The sequence below is a fragment of the Mugil cephalus genome, chromosome 10, assembly GCF_022458985.1.
Source record: "Mugil cephalus isolate CIBA_MC_2020 chromosome 10, CIBA_Mcephalus_1.1, whole genome shotgun sequence".
Taxonomy (NCBI): domain Eukaryota; kingdom Metazoa; phylum Chordata; class Actinopteri; order Mugiliformes; family Mugilidae; genus Mugil; species Mugil cephalus.
Genome location: NC_061779.1, coordinates 7,712,122 through 7,730,264, shown reverse-complemented (window position 1 = coordinate 7,730,264; position 18,143 = coordinate 7,712,122). Strand labels below are relative to the sequence as shown.

At 40.7% G+C, this 18,143-nt stretch overlaps 1 protein-coding gene across 1 annotated transcript in view; it reads left to right on the top strand.

Moving 5' to 3' along the window:
• The window catches only part of nrn1la (neuritin 1-like a), an 87,959-nt gene that overhangs the window by 51,988 nt on the left and 17,828 nt on the right, over positions 1-18,143 (top strand). Inside the window, exon 2 of the mRNA XM_047595339.1 lies at positions 10,376-10,526. Coding sequence (XP_047451295.1) covers positions 10,376-10,526 — 151 coding nt within the window. The remainder of the gene's footprint in view (positions 1-10,375; positions 10,527-18,143) is intronic.

Below are 18,143 nucleotides of genomic sequence, written 5' to 3'. Positions count from 1 at the left end.
CTTATCTCCGTTATTGGTCATTATTTGTCTCCTCCTCCCACCTCCCGCCTCTCAAATACATCTCCTTTTTTCCTCCCCCAGTTGTTTTTCCTCCTCAGGTCTTCATTAAAACTTGATGGAGATGGGTGAAGCCAATAATCTTCAAGCCCCACGAACAACCCAGCCTGAAATCAATAGGTTTTCCTTGGGAAAAAAATAAATAAAAAATATCCAAAGAGAACCGAGTGGTGGGAGGAGGTCTGGTTTATTAAAAATTAACCAGCAGGTCTCTGGGGAGGTGGGGAGGGTTGTGGTGATGCAGTGTCTGACCCAATTAACATCTCCTGTTCACCTGCCAGGCTCCAGCCATGGCTCCGCTCTGACTTTTACCCGTCACGACAAGCCTCTTCTGGAACAGTCACACTCTTCAGGAGTGTTATCTTTGTCGTCTTGTACACTAATCATGACACGTTGCATCTGTGCCTGTCACACTTTTGAAGAGGCCCATCTTGGCTCGGTGAAACATTGGTCAGCACCGGCTTCAAAATGGTTTCTCTATTCAGGAGAGCTGGCTGTCACATGATGCAGTGAGGCTCCTCTGGGATCAGCCTACTCTTTGGTGCTATTGGGAATGTAAGCTATACTTAAATTACATTTTTCATTCAAAATATATAATGCTTAGCAAACTGCCGTGTAAAGTGATTTTTTGAGGTTGTGCTGCTGTATAAAGTGGGACAAACCCTGCATGACATCCCCCATAGGATACTTGAAGAGGAGTTTTGAAGCTCAGTGTGGTGGAGCTGGGCGTCGCCATCTTGGCCGTCCTAGCTGAAGCCGGCGTGTGAAGCAGAGACACAACAGAGTTTGAAACCTGAGACGTCCACCTGTCACTCAAATCAGCCACTCCTTTAATTATGCAAAAAAATAAGCCTTGATAATTTAAACAGAAGAGTTACTGCATATAAAAATTCTCCCATGCACAGTTCGTCATTAACCCGTTAACATTTTGCTCAGTCATATATGGGACAAGAGTAGCCGACACAACTAACACATTTTTTTCAAACCAAAAAATTCAGGCGAACCCAATAACTTATTTTTTAACTGTGTTGCATCTTTGCTTACTCAAGAACAATAGGTGTATAACCACACAGAGTGATTCTGACTTTTAAGATAGAAACTTCAGAGTCTTGGCTTTCGATAGAGACCAAGACTGTGCATGAGCTCCGAAATGTTCATGAACAGCATTCAAGTTACTTTAGGCAAGGCTGGAATGATAAGAGGTTAATGGAGGAATTAGTTATAGAGACAGTTTGTTGTACCAGGCTGTAAACATGTCTGTGGAGATTTAAGCGTTTAATTTTTCCAAACCTGTTGCGACTTCGTAAATGTAGTCTTAATGACTAAAACCTGTCATAATGTTCCTTGCATTAGCTGTTAAAGAAATCTAACCATAAGATGAAAGGTCAAAGTAAGAAAACTAATTTAACCCTTTGAATCCCAAGCCATTTTACTGTGGTTTTATCTTTCTGTGCACAGTGAAGTCCAATGCCTCTATAGATTCAGGACACCTAGGGCTATAGACTGATGTAACTCAATAATGTCTCCATGCAGTATAAGAAAAGCTGTAAAGCATTAGAAAAAAGAAAAACAGAAATTAAATTTCTGTTTTTTTTTTCTTGTAAGAAGTTCAAAAGTTAAACTGACATCAGTGTTTTGAGAAATGATCTAATATCAAAACTTCATTCAATATTTATGTGTTAACCTCCACCATTTCCCTTAAGGACGAGATGAGAGGTTTGCAGGTTGAAGTTCACGGCTTGACAGACGAGGTGAATCCATGTGGAAAGGTCTGTAATAACAGAGAAATGTTGACTCTGTTTAACCATGTTTCCTCCCTGTTCCTGTTTATGTTTTATCCATCAGTTTTAATCATTTCAACTTAATTTATATGAACTCTATAGATCAGTCAATCATTATGACAACTCTAAATGCTACAATACCCATGAGGCTTTGGTTAGTAGAAACACGTCTCTAATTTATTCATAAATGATGAATTCATAAATAAGGAGTTGTTCTCTGTTCTACCTTTCTTCCACTTACTCTTTTTCATCTTAGCAGTATATCTAAATATCCATGCTTCTGTCTTTCTTTTTTGTCTTCAATTATCTCACTTTATTTAATTTCATTCTTTCTTTCTTTCATCTCATTCTATCCTTTTTTCTGTCTTTTTCTTGATTGACTTCAGGTGCTCCTTCCCCTAGAGCCTTTACATAATAGATAAACGAACTAAAAGTTACAATTAAACTATTAAACTAAAGAGATCAGGGTAAAGATAAAGAGTGAGTCTCACCTTTAGTCAACCCCCCTCTCTCGTGAATATATTCAGTGGTGATGACTATTCAAACGTTGTAATTCTATGAGCAGGCAAGTCATTGGTGTGCGCTGTTCGTCGTGAGACAGGAGCTTTGAGATGAAAGAATTCAAATCGAGGGCAGACAGGAACAAGCAACAGATGGCTGAAGAAAGAAGCTGCCAAAACTTTTCAGCGCACCTTCCCTTGCTTCTTCCATCAGAAGTGAGACAGAGACAGAGGGTGGAGGTAGGGGAACAAAAATAATCCAAAAAGCTTTGCGCTAGTCACACGTTTTTTGTATTTCTATTTTAACCCGTCACCTCTCTGCTCTGAGCTGAAGTGACAGTTGATTCACACAGACGTCAGAAGGAAAGATGATTTATTTATTGATCACCTGTCTCTCCTGCATCTGAAGAAACACCAATGTCTCCCATGTTATGAGAGTCTAGAGACATAATCTCTACAGGCGCACCTATTTTAAGGTCTGGAAGGAAAGGGTGACTAATGAGGAAATGTTGTGGCCGGATAATCAGGCTGAGTTTCAAACGGATGACATCCTGTTCATATTAACTGTTTTGTTGTATAGGGAACGTCATTAATTTTTGCTATTATAATTGATTAAACTGACTGATGCGTCATTTTCAGTCAAGACTGAAGTGTTTTTTTTTCTGCCCAACCCCATTCTTCACTTTTAATGTTTTAATGAGTTAAAATGTAAAATCTTCGCTCTCATTCTACTTACACAGTACTATAAACTGTAAAATATTAATAATAATGCCCTGTGTTAGTGGAAAAAAAATAAATGATCAAATTACCCAGGAGTAAATGAAGCCATCGAAATCACCTTCACCAGTGATGAACACATTAATGCATCAGGAATTTAAATCCAGTAATATAACGTGTCTCTAAGTCCGAGATGGGCCACTCTGTGTAATGACTAATGATTAAATGGAGCTGTATAATTATTGCTGGTACATATAGATGGGGGTTGCATGAGTTCACATTTTTTAAAGTCCACCACATACACAGACTAGTTGCTGCTGCTGTCAATAATAAAAACTCAGTAGAAAATAATGCTTTGAATATGAAATCTAAATTCTTGACCTGAATGCTTGAGAACAGACAGCTCATACACTACGTGCCGTGCGCTTAAAAAATGTATAGTCTGTATAAAAACAGGCTGCAAGTCAGCACCATTAATAGCATTTAATAGTGTCACACAGTGTTGTGGTGTAGCCAGGTTAAAGAAAAATAGTCCTCTGAGGTCTACTCCATGTACTGGTACCATAAAGTGTTTGGTGAAGCTGCTAACTGACTACTGTCTAGAGATAGATTTAGACTGTTCCTCTGCCTCTGGCAGTGTCAGATCTCCCTTAAGGCTGTGACGCACCGGGCCAACAGTCAAATGTTTTCCAGTGTTTGGTTTAGGTGAGCAAAATGAGTCGATCTGAGAGGTCGCTCTAATTGACTGTTCAGCTTAAAGAACTAGAGCACATGAAATAAGATGTTAAGTAACAAAAGTGGACAAAACAACAGAAGGCGCACTTTTTCGACCTAAACTGAACAGTCAAATATTTCCCCATCAACATGACCATCTAGAAGGAAAAAACAGATGAGTATGATTCACCTTTTGAATATCGAGTGCAGACTACTGCCACTTGCAGGTATGGAGAGTTACTCTCTTTCACACATACACACACATACAGTATGGTGCATTCCATTTATCTTGGAGAGCAGAAGTTGGCACTGGGAATGACGTCACATCTGAGTTATCAGTGATCCAGTTACAGAAGTCAGAAAACTAAATAGCCGTGTCCATGAAAGGTCTTGTCTTGTCTTGGTGGAAATAGGCGGTGTTCAATATCTACATTTTTTAAGTGCAGAGTGAAATGAAATTTTTTTTTGTTTGTTTGTTTTTTAAATATCTTTTTATTAACTGATATTATTGCTATAATATTGAAACTAAATTTAGGCTATTTGAGTTACATACATTTTAAATGGAACAGATAACTTGAACCAACTCATGAGTTTTTTAAGGTGAAATCTACAAGACCACATGAGGCAGAAATTCCTAAAAATATTCAAAAGTCTTAACTGTTCAATTTAAATGTAGAAATAAAATACAGTACTAATCACTGTTTTGATTTTACCAGGCTATTGTTTTTAGCTGTTGTTAGCGTGACATGGGCTTGTAGTTGCCATACACATGAAAAACTTAAATTACACTGTAACAGTATTTCAACATATGTATGTGACAAATACCATCTGTACAGCAGATTTAATGTAACAAAAACTGATCAGAAGTGTTAATAAACGGAACATTAAAGAGGCTTCTAATTACTGTTTACACACGGGGCCGCCATCTTGGTAGCTCAGCTCAGGGATAGTGAGGATTCTATGACTTTCTGAGTAGAAAATTCGACTCCGGGGGACGTTTAAGTTGAAAATCTCAACTCGGAAGTCAGAAATGTCGTACAAATGCAACAACGCACATACCCACTGGTCCTTGGCTGTAGGCTTTTGAGCTGTGTTCAAGTGCAACATTTTGTTCCAGACACAGGCAATGTGAGCAGACATGATAGTCCTGTGACTTCATCGTGTTATGTTTTAAAAGTTCCACCCAAATTCCACCTACAAAACTTAAAAAAAATAGTTTGCTTTCTGATACTGCACTCCAACGAGATTAAAAAGTTAAAAGCCCTGAAATGGAATAATTCCATTTCCTTTCACGACACTTCACAGTCCTCGTAGTCTTCCCAGGACTCTGATTCATATTCATTTGCTGCTGCTTAAAAGATGAGAAAGGATCAGTCTAACCAAACAGTGGTGCCCGCGCCCCAGAGGAGATCTGGTTCTCTGCAGTGTGTGCATGAAAAGCTTTTCCTTTCCTGTCATTTCAAGCCTCTGCAAATACTAGTACAAAGACCTCAAAACACTTGAATAATTGCTAATGAATTATTTCAAAGTACATCAAGCAGTTGTACGTCTCTCTGGAAGGATTTTCTCCTCTTTGAGTCTGACTCAACAAACAGCTTTGGGGTTTGGTGAGTTGCTGTAAATACCCATGTACAGAGTAAATGACGTGTGAGACTGGGTTCGTGTGTGTGTGTGTGTGTGTGTGTGTCTGCGTTTGTACGTGCAGGAAGCGCACTGCAGCAGCTGATTTTCTGAAAATCCTCAGAGGAGCTTGATGATCATAGACATAAACAAGAAGCAAAGGTCTAAATGGTTTTTGATTGCACCTGGTGCGGTGTATTTTAAAAAAGATCTATCATGTGGTGGACTGCTGACCTCAAATCTGACATTATTACGACTTAATGAAGAAAACAACATTTATGTTTTACTAATGAGCATGAAGTGCTAAGTATAAAGTATAAAGCGTAGGTGTGTGCAACCTACATTACACCCTGACACCTGTCATTAAAAATATTCCTCTGCTGTCATGCATGTCACATCCGCCCTAATCTTTATAGCTGCTTAGAAGTGACAGTAAACACCCCGCATTGCTTGTTCTCCATCAGCAAGTGTCCTGACAATCCAGCTGACAACTGACAAAATGCCGTTTGAGCTACTTGACATTTGACAGATTCATTTTTGTGGTTCCTGGTTGGATCTTCTCTTTTTGTTCTTAAAGGTTATTCAAGTTTCTGCTGTCAGTGCATGTAGACTCTTAAGGCACTGTGTTTATATTTTAATGTGCAACATGATATTTTAATTTGCACAGTGGATCAACTGATTGTGAAAGCAGTTACGTCACAATGCTAAAGCTAGTTTTGAACCTTGTGAGCTAATATAGACTGTGAAAACAAAGGACAGCACTTCTCCACTTCATCTCATTGGTCAAACTGAAGATAAAATTCTAGGGATACGGGCTGCTTCACAGAGCAGTTGTCAATGGCAACTGTCAATAATTATGATGTCACATCCTGTTTTTAGTAGTGTCAAATAACTAAAATGAAAACTGAACATGCTTTACATTAACTCTCATTATCTTTAAAGTAAAATGTGTACTCTGATGTGCCAGCCACAAGGGGGAGGTCCACATGCTTTGGCTTCACTTTTGAAGAGTCATGGCGTCCACTTCTTTTACAGTCTATGGTAGCTACACCTCTCATCAGACATGTAACATGTTGCGACTGCCACTATGGAAGACCATTAGGGACACCTATAGAAAAAAAAAATAGAGGAGGTAGATTTTGTTTTCATCATACACATTGAAAAAAAATTAAAATTTTGAGGAAAAAAGTCAAAATTTCGAGAAAAAAGTCAAAATACAATTTCTTGAAAAAAGACGACATTTTCTATGTATGGATAGATACATGCTCCTGAGCCTCAGAGTTTACATCTCTTCCTCAGCAGACAAGGCAACAGTGTGTAACAATATCCACATCACTCCAATATCAGTCCAATCTAATATATCAGCAATATAACTGAAAAAATAATCACAATACAAATTTAAATTCTTAATATTAATGATTAATTAAGCCCCAATACTCTTCTGTGGAGTATCTGCGGTGCCATGCACATACTGTACTGCCGATTTAAAGGTATATTTTCTACTTTCAATTTTTTTCTCAAACTTATGACTTTTTTCTTGAAATTATATTTAGATCTTTTTTTTTTTTTCGAAATTTTATCTTTTTTTCCTCGACATTTTGTCTTTTTTCACCTCATAATCTCTACTTTTTTCTGCACAATGGTAAAAAATCTACCACCTCTAATTTTTTTTCTCATGGGTGGCCCTAATAGGCTTTTGTACCGTCTGGTCATCTATTGTTAATTCATTACATTGCAGTCACCATTCTTGCTTGCTTCTTTGCTCTTGATATTCTAAAAACTTCCAAATACACAATACTCATTACAGAAGAGCTGGAAGTCTTATCCACTGTCTTTAATACACTTTAAACAAAACACTGTGATTGCTGCTGCCTGTTTTGCATTATATTCTACCTTGTGCACTTTCTACACAAGCGTAAACCCTAAACCAAACAGAGTACCTCCAGCACTGAGATTTTCATCTGACAGTCTCCTGCTGTGTGCCGCATGTGTGAAAGGCCAACTTGCCCTCTCAACATCCATGTGTGAAGACAGCTGTATAGTAGCAGAGGACTGTGAAAAACAGTGTTTAATGGAGGTCTGTTTCTATTTAGGTTCTGGGATATGCCACTAAAAAGCTGACATAATTCCCATTTACCTTTACTGCATGTTTGTTAGCAGATTTAAAATGATGGGAAATGCTGTTACAGAGGAATCACTTTCTACGTGTACAAATAGTTGTTTCTTCATTTTGACTTAGCTCGAAAAGTTACATCTGTTTAATATTCACTTTTTGCCACCAAGTAGTATGTCTGACTTGGGGTCACAGGGTCTTTGCACTCTCAGGGATCGGCTTAAGGCTTGTGTCGAAGTAGCATGCAACCACGTACCCTGCTCTAATTGGTCTAATTTGTTCTTCACCCACCAGCAGGAACAATACCAGACTTCCAATCTCTGAACAAATATCTGAGATGAATGCTGATTTGCAAGTGTGAAGCCAGGCTACCTTAATGACGCTGCAAGTGTTTCTTATATTTTAACCACAGTCTCTGTCTCATCCAGTACGTTGTTCTCCATAATGGCTCGGTTTCTCAGTATACGTTCTTCTATGTCAGGACTAAAATATCTGTATACGCTGGTGGAAATAGGCTGCTTGTGTGTGTGTGTGTGTGTGTGTGAGTGAGCTTTATTTAGTGTGGAGTGACGGATGTATTCAAACATGATTTGTGTGTGTTGTTGCTGAGGATGAAAACGAGTCGTACTGGGCTTTTCTCCTCTGATGTATTTTCCATTTCCTGGTCAACGAGCCTTGACGTGTCTCATGTTGTGAACAATAGATCAGGAGCAGACTTTAAACCCTGAATGAGCGAGAGGGGAGAGGATTGAAGTTGGGCTCACAGCTGTCTGCTGCAGCGATGTGTCTATGATGGATAATACACAATATCTCAACAAAGAACAAACAGTAGCATAGACAGCAGTAGCCCCCCCTCTGCACAAACTGTCTTCTATTTGGCAGCTGCAAATACACTGCCTGGCCAAAAAAAACGTCACCACCTGGATTTAACTAAGCAAACAGGTATGAACCCCCCTATAGAATAATTACTGCATTCGGTGATTACTGTTCAGCTGACAACAAGTTATTTAACCCCAACTGATGCGATGAGGCCCTGCGATAGACTGGCGACCTGTCCAGATACCTGTCCTGAGATGAGATGATGCAATGAGTAGCTTCTCATTTCTTAAAACAACCATGTGGAAAGACACCTCACTGGAGGGATAGTGGGAACCATGGTCTTCCAGGAAGAAATGTGGTCAGAAAAAAATCCCGATTGATCGTGATCAGCGGTCACTTAAACGTTTGGTGAAATCAAATTGAAGAAAAACAACAGTAGGACTCAGGGCTATGTTTAATAGTGAAAGTGAGAGTGTTTCCACTTGTACAATGTGATGGGAACTCAAGGGACTGGGATTGAACAGCTGTGTAGCCTTAAGAAAACCACGAATCAATGACACTTATCTGTAAAAAAAAAGGCTGCAATTTGCTAGGGAGCATGAAGATTGGACTCTGGAGCAATGGAAGAAGGTCATGTGGTCGGATGAGTCCAGATTTACCCTGTTCCAGAGTGATGGGGCATTGGGGGACAATGTTATGATCTGGAGGCACTGTAATTGCTAAGGTCTAGGTTCAACAACATTATGCTCAAAGACTGAGGTCAGCTGACTACCTGAATATACTGAATGAACAGGATATTCCGTCAATGGATTTTTTTCTTCCCTGATGGCACGAGCATTTTCCAAGATGACAATGTTAGGATTCATCAGCCATTGTTAAAGACATCATTTTCACACATGCATTTGCCCCCACAGAGTCCAGACCTCAGCCAGGCAGTGTATTAAAGCACCAGTTTTAAAGATCACAGTGTTAGTTGGAAGTTGACGGCCCCTGTGCTAATAAGTGGGAATTACAGGGATGCTGTCTGACATCACCTCCTAAATCAAATAGCCTCAGTCGGTGCCTCCACAGACATTAAAGTGACCCTCTGTTGGCCTTCTGATTGGTTTGACTTCCTATTTTACTGTTGCTAACAAACAATAGCAATGAGGGGGTCCATGCCCATAAAACATGCAGTTTATGGCTAATTTTAGAAAAAGTGACATGAAACTAAGTAAATAAAAACAATGAAAACATTAAAGCACACAACAATACTCTTAAAAAACTCAAATTACAACCACAAAGTTCTCCAATAAAAGTATGTTTGAAGTAGAGATTTCAAGGAGATAATGGAGAACAGCTGACTTGGTTTCCTCAGACTGATCATACCTCAGCCATCTGGGAACGCCCTGTCCTCTTTTGATAACAGCTGGGCCCCTGGAACAGACAGCAGACCTCTGTCTGTGGATCTCAAGGTATGCATTGGCCTGCACGGTGCTAAAAGGTCAATGATATAGCCGGGAGCTCGGCCATGCAGCCCTTTAAAAGTAATTAGTAGGATCTTAAACGTTCTAAATCATACTGGGAGCCAGAGTGATATGATCCCTTTTACTAGTTGTGATTAAAAGCCTAAAAGGTGAATTTTGTACCCTCTGAAGTTGTAAAATTGATTTACTATCACATGGCAAAAAAACCTGAAGACTGGTATAGAGGCTACTAACGTTAGCACGTCTGCGAAAGCTAGATGTCTAGACTCTGTTTGTCAGGTTTTCAATGCTGACAAAGGGTGAATTCAGAATACTGCAAATATGAGGACTTTCATATGATTTCAGCTGTGGCTAGGAGTCACTATTTCAAAACCCCATTTGGCAACAGATGTTGACTCTACTGACACTGAGAGAAATTAAAATTTTGTCGGCTACTGCGGATGTCTGCTTCTCATTGATTCATGTTACACCAAGCATTCAACCTGAGCGTTCAATTTATTTTTTTCTCTCTCTGTTGATATGTTTTTGGGGTTTCTTTTTTGCACATGTAGTTTTTACGCTTAGTGTGTTTTTGTGTGTGTTTTCCAGTGTTGAGCCCGTGGCCTGTCGCTGCAGCCTCAGCCAGGAGGTGTCACTCTATCTACAAGGGATTCGCACAATGTCTGATGGCTCTTGGCGATAGTCTGACCGACAACGCTCGCAAGGACGAGGACACGCACGAGATACACTCCATCTGCAGGTCATTCACTGTTATACACTGCTGCCAAATTCAACACTATCTCTTAGGTCTGCCAACTTTCAGTTCTCACACCCGCAGGGCACTTAGCTCAGTATTAAGTGAGTATCCAGTTGCTTTTGGAGGGTGGATTCGGAAAACAAAGGCAAAAGAAAGAAGCAAAGAAAAGATTAGATAAGCATTTTACGTCTCCACAATGTCAATCTGTTATCCGATATCAATGACATGCATCGAGACTGAACATCAGTACAATAACACAAGATTGAAATCTTGGCTCTTTATCGTCTCACTAGTCATGACTTTTCCGCATGCTCTCAATGTGTGAACATTAATAAAACTTCCAAAGTTAAAACATATATCAGAAATGGCAGTAAAGTCACTGTAAAGGAGATTTAGATGGTGTAAATGTGCGCAATCATTGAACGAGGCTTTAAAGGTGTTTAATACGTGATTCAGACTTTATTTATTAGACTCTTCAGTGTTATTACCCCAATTAATTGCTGAGACAATTAGCTGCATATACAGTATAACTGAGTTGATTCACCACAGAGTTCAAATTGAATGTGCCAAACTTAGATGAACCCAGACTTTTAGTTGCTGATGTGCATCGAGATAAAAAGGAAAAACTGCATTTCCCATATTGCAGCTTTATAGTGTTTATATTATTTTTCACTGTCCACTTGAAACCATGGGTGGTAGTAGTAGTAGGTTAGTTGTATAGTATAAAGACTAAATTGTCAATAGATTTCATTTCAATATCAAGTCTGATATCATGTTTATAAATACTTTGCCCTAGTCAGTCAGGTTCAGGGGCACCAGCAGGTGCAGACACGCTTCTGTAACATTGCATGGACATCAGAGGCAGTGCCAGACTGGGGAGGTGGTCCCCATCTTTAAGAAAGGGGATTTGGGTGTTGGGAGGGTGTGTATAAGGGGATCACACTCCTCAGCCTCCCTGGGACAGTCTACGCCAGGGTGCTGGAAAAGAGGGTTCGATTGATAGTTGAACCTCAGATCGAGGAGGAACGATGCAGTTTTCGTCCTGGCTGTGGAACCACAGACCAGCTCTTTACCCTCACTCAGGCACGGGACAGGAAATGCGAGTTTTCCCAACCGGTCCACATGTGTTTTGTGGATTTGGAGAAGGCTTCCGACTGTGTCCCCAGAGGCATCATGTGGGGGCTGCTTTTGTGGATAGAGGTCGAACTGCGACCTCCAGCTCTTGGTTTGCAGTCAAGCGTGAAGCGGCTGGGATGAAGATCAATACCTCCAAGTCTGAAGCCATCGTCCCCCAACTTTGGGTCGGGGAGAAGGTCCTGCCTCAAGTGGAGAAGTTCAAGTATCTTGGGATCTTATTCACGAGTGAGGGTAGGATAGAGCAGGAGATCAACAGATGGATCGGAGCTGCTAGTCGGTCTGTAGTGGTGAAGGGACAGTTAAGTCGAAAGGCAAAGCTTTTAATTTACTGGTTGATCTACGTTCCAACCCTTATCTATGGTCATGAACTTTGGGTAATGATCGAAAGAACAAGTGGCGAATACAAGTGGCCGAAATGAGTTTCCTTTGCAGGGTGGCCGGGCTCAGCCTTAGAGATAAGGTAAGGAGCTTGGACACACTGGAGGAGCTCAGAGTAGAACCGTTGCTCCTCCACAGCACCGGGGTTGAGGTGGTTTGGGCATCTAATAAGGATGCTTCCAGGACGCCTCCCGTTAGAGGTGTTCCAGGCATGTCCTATCGGAAGGAGGCCTCGGGGTAGGCCCAGATTACATCTCCTATCTGACCTGAGAGTGCCCGGGGATTCCTCCAGAGGAGCTAGTGGATGTGGCCAGGGAGAGGGCTGTCCTGCCTGGAGATGCAAGTGACGACCATAGTAATGCTACTGACAAGGCTATGGATAATATTAAGCAACTGATGAATATCAGTGGCTCGACAGGGACAGCCTATTATTTACTACTCTATGGATGCTAGTGGCTAGTCTAGGTTTGTTAAAGGTAAGCCTGACCATGCTGCGGATACTGTTGATTACCTTAGGTATGCCAATTGTTGAGCTAGAATTGTTACTGATGAGCATATAGATAGAACTGGCTACCATGGGAATGCTAATGGCTGGATTAGGGATGCTACTGGCTCGCCTATGGTTATGATTGACCAACCCACAGATGGTAGTGGCTAGCCTAAGTTTGCTAATGGCTAGCATAGCAATGCTACTGGCTCGCCTTTGGACAATATTGACTAGCTTATGAATCTTGACTGGACATTGGGATGTTAGCGGCTAGCTTCATAATGCTAGCCAATAAAAAAAATCCATGGTTTGAAATACATTTGAATCATTCAGTATGAAAGACATTTCACTAAAAGTCTTTTGTAGTTATATGAAAAACACCTTTTATGAAACTATAATACACAGAGCGAGCATTGGAGTTTATAAGTTATGGATGCAGACTTACTCTGTTCAGAGAGCAGCATTTAGATTTTCTTCTGTGCCATTAACAGCACAGTACTGAAGATGTCGCGACACATATCTGGCATCAAAACTGTTTATATTTCTTTAATTTCTTCCACCGCTGTTGCAAATTAAATTTTCATTTCCCTCCGGGCTGTGGCTTTGACAGGCCAGCACCACAGGCCCGTGAATACGGCCTTATAAAATAAAAAGCAATTTAACTGACTAGTACTGTATGAGACAAAGACTGTGGCTTTCATTTGCACAAACAGAATGGACGAACAATCACTTTCAACAAGTTTTATCTTTTCCAGCGTTTAATTTCAATCAACGGTAAATTTGACTTTGATGCTTTAAAACCGACATTTGATTCCCAAAAATTATTTACATTTTCATGTTTTTTGCACAGGGAATAAAATATCAAAACAATAAATGAAACCAGCAGCTTTAGAAAACAAATCTTCTTGCATTTTCTGTGTATTTCCATGAAATGTCAAACTTTTCCTTTAAGTTATATTAAAAACTATTTTTAGTGCCCACTCACAGATATTGCACCATTCAAATTACCATTAAACCAAACATTCATTATGCAGAAAAACAAAGAAAACTTTAATTTCCTCTTTTTGTTAATTACAGTTTACTATGGGAATATACTGATTTTGTAGCCACAATGCATTTTAATCATTTTAATTATGAGCAGGGCTGCCTCTGGTCTCGTCCTTGCACATCTTCACTCTTTGGTTCTCGTTTTCTTGGACGGCGCTGATTAAACATACTCTCACTTCCCGTCTCTCCTCCCATCTTTTCCATCTCTCACCACTTCATTTCCCTATATCCTGTATCCATCCATCATTTGTCCCTCGCTTTCTATTGTCGTCCGCTCCCCACTCTATTTATACATACCTCTGTCATCTATCTTCATGAAAAAGTCCTCTCGGCCGGAGGAAGGAGATGTTCACGTGGGAAGTGTCTTAGAATAGGGCCTCTGTTCCAGTCTGACAAAAATTTGTACCGAGCCAAAATAATCGTTTTGAACTCCCAGAGTCAACCAGGGAGGTGGAACTGGGAGTTACACCCTGGAAAAGTTGTCGTACTGCAGAGCTGACAGCTTAAATAGTGATTTAATGAACCGTAGCTGCAACTGTGACCACCTAGCACTCTCCTCTCGCTACATTATGAATGAGGCTTGTGCAAACTAAAGAGCGCTCGATGAGGCAGTGACAGCATACACGCTTCCCCCATAATACAGCTTACACGCATTGTATAATTCACAGGTCGCTCAGCTCGCTACGTGTGACTCACAGAATCCAACTCAAAGGAGGATTCTTGCTTTGTTCAAGAAACATTTCACTGAGGTCTACAAAGCATGTCATTACAGTCCTTGAGGAAAAACCTAACGGAGGTATACTGGAAATATCCTCCTTTGGTAATGTGTGTGTATGTGTGTGAGTGTCTTGTTGCTGTCATCAGTCATCTAAGTGATATTATTTACTGCAGCTTATGGGAAAACCTTTTTGTTGCAGGGTCAAGTGCAGCTTTAAGGGTGGCAGTGGCTGTTATATCTCAAAAATTATTGCATGAAATATCCACAAACGTTTGTGCAGGTACTCATGCATGTTTTACCTTGAACCGCAGCTTTTGATTTTAATTTTAATTTTTTAGGAATACATCTCAATGGGAGACGGTAACAGTTTACTCCCTCATGCCATAAATTTAGTTTTTGTTCACTGCAGAAAATGCCCACTTCAGAGAAATATGAGGTTGAAACGAAAACGTTTTCAGTGCCTTTCGAGTCTATGACTACTGTCATTTACTAGATTGAGAAGTTGATCTTCTTGACATGGGTTCAGTCTTGTGCATTGCTTAGGACATCTATAGTTTGATATGAAAAGAATCGCCATTTAACAACTACTGAAACTTTCGCCAAAGAGGAGTTACTGAACCAAAACAATCAATTCAAAAATTGCGGCGATGGAGAAGCAGCCGGAAATACTAAAGCGGAAAAGTGGAAACACACTACTACTGAACGGATCAATCCCAGCTCTTATTACATTTCTTGGGAGGTGTCTGTCAGGCTACAGCAGTAGGGTCTGCTTGGAGTCTGGGCTGTTGCGGTAGCTATGGCGTCAAACTGACGCAAAAGCATAAGTGGGTGGTAACATACGCACGAAATCCAGGTCCAGGCATTTCCCAGCAGAACACTGGGTTGTCACAAGGGGCTCAGTGTTAGTTACGTCTTCTGTCAGTGGTTTTAATGTTGTGGCTGATCAGTGTATTTCTATAGAAGAAAATTAGTAGTGGCTCAAAAACCCCGGCCATTGAGATCCTTTATGGGCGTTTTGTAGCCAAATCAATCATGGCCTGGTAGTGGGGCAGATATTTGGAGAGATTTATACTGTATCTTAAGTCCATTACTTTTGTTCACATTAGCACATGAACTCTCCCTCCTTTCTCTGCAGACTGCTGCAGAATCAAACTCAGACACAATAAACTTGCACAGGCTTCAGTGCATACTGCAGTCAGGCAGCAATGCTCCACGCGTTAGCAGTAGAAAACACAGCGGACGACCTCTGTGCTCGTATAAATGTGAAGAAAACAACAACAACAACATCCATACGGTTCCTGTTGGAGGACATTCATTGTGTTCAAACCCACACGCAGTCAGGCGAATGACTTTCATTCCAACATCGGAAAGTTGGTGGTGAGGAAAAAATGTCTCTGAAGCTATTCAACCACCCGAGCAGCTCTGATGAAGCACTTCAAGTGCAGCCTCGGAGGGCAGCTGGCATGGCTTCAGACTCTTGGTGGTGTTTCATAGCTCTCTGCTTTATTTGCTCCCCTCGCACCTTGACTCCTTTTGTTCACGTTTCTTCTCTCTTTTATACTTTAATTCCTCTTCTTCTCCGCATCATTTGTATCCCTGGGTTGTGTGTGCGCATGTGTGCATTGCTTTGTGTTTTCAAAAAACACTTTACCACCGTAATGGTGACATCTGATTAAAAGTAAGGGAATAGTTCAAGACAACTTCCTCGCAAGTGGAATAATCGTAATAAAAAATAATTATGTGTGTGTGTGTCACCATGGCCCTGCAGCCCTGCAGCCCACCCCTGGTACCACTCCACTGTTGTTGAGTTTCCTCTATTCCTTGAGGTACCAATTAAACTACTAATCCTGCAACCAGCCACCTTAGTGTGAGTGTTGCCTATTGCAGGCACATACTCACAAACACACATCCTCATGTCCACATACGCACACTTACCCCAATTTCGCTCTCTGTGTCCTCACCTCACGTCTTCCTTTAATTATTTTTTGTTCTCTCTCTTCAAGCTCTCTTTCCTTCTCCTCTTTGTTCACTCTCTCTGTTTCCCTTTTTCTCTCCCTCTTGTCTTCTTTCGCCTCCCTCCTTCCCTCCTCTGTGTTTTCCTTGGTTCCATGGTTTTAGCGCTTCCATCAGATTCACCTAATGAGGAGGTAGCTCCCTTTCCGAAGACTCAGAAGCACGTGCACGCTCGACCGTGCACCCGTTTTCCGCTACAGTGTAGTTCGTATGAGAGGCTATGATTTGCATCTAGGCCAAGGCTGCTCCATTGTCAGTGTTGTCCCAGGGGCGCAGGAGCACTGCTTTTATTCCTCATATCCACAATAGGCATTATGCAGTTGCAATCACTCACTGTGGATCCACAGAAGGTGAGGTGAAAAGGAAATATTTTGGGCTTAACGTACTGGGAAATTACACTCAATAGAAATAAAGAGTAACCTTTTGTGGGAGCTTTAGAAGGAGCAGAGGGGGTTCGTGATGAATAAGTGTTGCCGCTTTATGTTATATAGGGTTTATAGTTTGTCACTTACATGTACATACAAATGGTGCATGTACATCCTGTGTGAATACAATAAATAATGAGGTTCTTTTTTATTTATTTATGCTTTTTGCTAAGTGGTGTAATGCAACAGTCAGAATGAACTGGACAACATTTTGGCCTCAGCTCCTGAGTCTGCGTCATCACCCTTCTCATATTGATGTTTTCAGTGTAGATGCACTAGCATTTAGCGTTAGCTACTAACGCTGCTTTATGTGTCTTTACCCGCCTCCGTACATGAGTTGCTGTCTTGCACTGGATTTCCTTTCTCATTTGTGATTACAGGCGTCCTGGGGAGTCTCCGGGTGAAACGTTATTAAAAACTTGACTTTAACCGTAATTCATGGCTGTATGAACCTGCAAATGTGTGAGTTTTATCAAATTTGGGTATGAAGGCCGATTGTGATGGGATGGTGCTTCACATCACCTGTGTCTGGACAGAGACTACACCCAACGGCCAGCTGGCATATACAGTGCAGCTTAAATGTTTTATTTTTAAATGAATTTTTTACATTTCTGCATAAAAACGATTCAAAAAGTCCTGAAAGTAGTAATTAAACAAGTGAGACAGAAATATGATGTGTGTGTATTTGTTCATTAAGGAAAATGAGAAGTAAGGAATGAGAAATAAGGAATATTACATATCAGTGAGGTGCAAAAGTAAGTGCACCTTTAGGTTTATAAATTAATTTAAAAGTTCCATATTATACATTTTTTCAACAATTTCATATAGGTTTCGGAGATCCAGCATCATTGTTTGCAAGGTGTACCTTTAAATGCTAATGAGCTCTGTCTGTCCAGGCCTACTCCACGCCCCTCTCAGGGAAAGGATGTGGCTTTCGCTGATGTTGCCATGGGGTAATGTTTACGGTGGATCTATGAATGTGGCTGGTAGAGATGCTGTCGTTCAACATTACCAGTTTGAACCAGAATCTGACCCAGAAAGAAAGAAGTTCAGTTTCTGGTAATTGTTACGGTTCGTTGATGCAGCCGACAAAAGAGCAACAGCCGTGCTTTGCTCGTATCTTTGCTGCGAGAAAAAATGGCACTCGCTCGGTAATTTTAGAGGACGGGCTCATCTATCCACTGTTAGAAAACCTCTATAAAGTGAATTTTGCATAATATTGGTCCTTTAAAGGCCAAATGATTGTCCAGCTGTTGTGTTCTACAATGAGACTCAGGGGTCATTCAGTGTCCTGTTTCATTTAAAAAAAAAAAAAAAAAAAAAAATCAGGGATTTGGCTCACACAACACAACACATGTTTGTGGAAGATTGTGATGTGCCAGACAAAGGATCTTTCTGAAGTGCTCAGAGAAAGA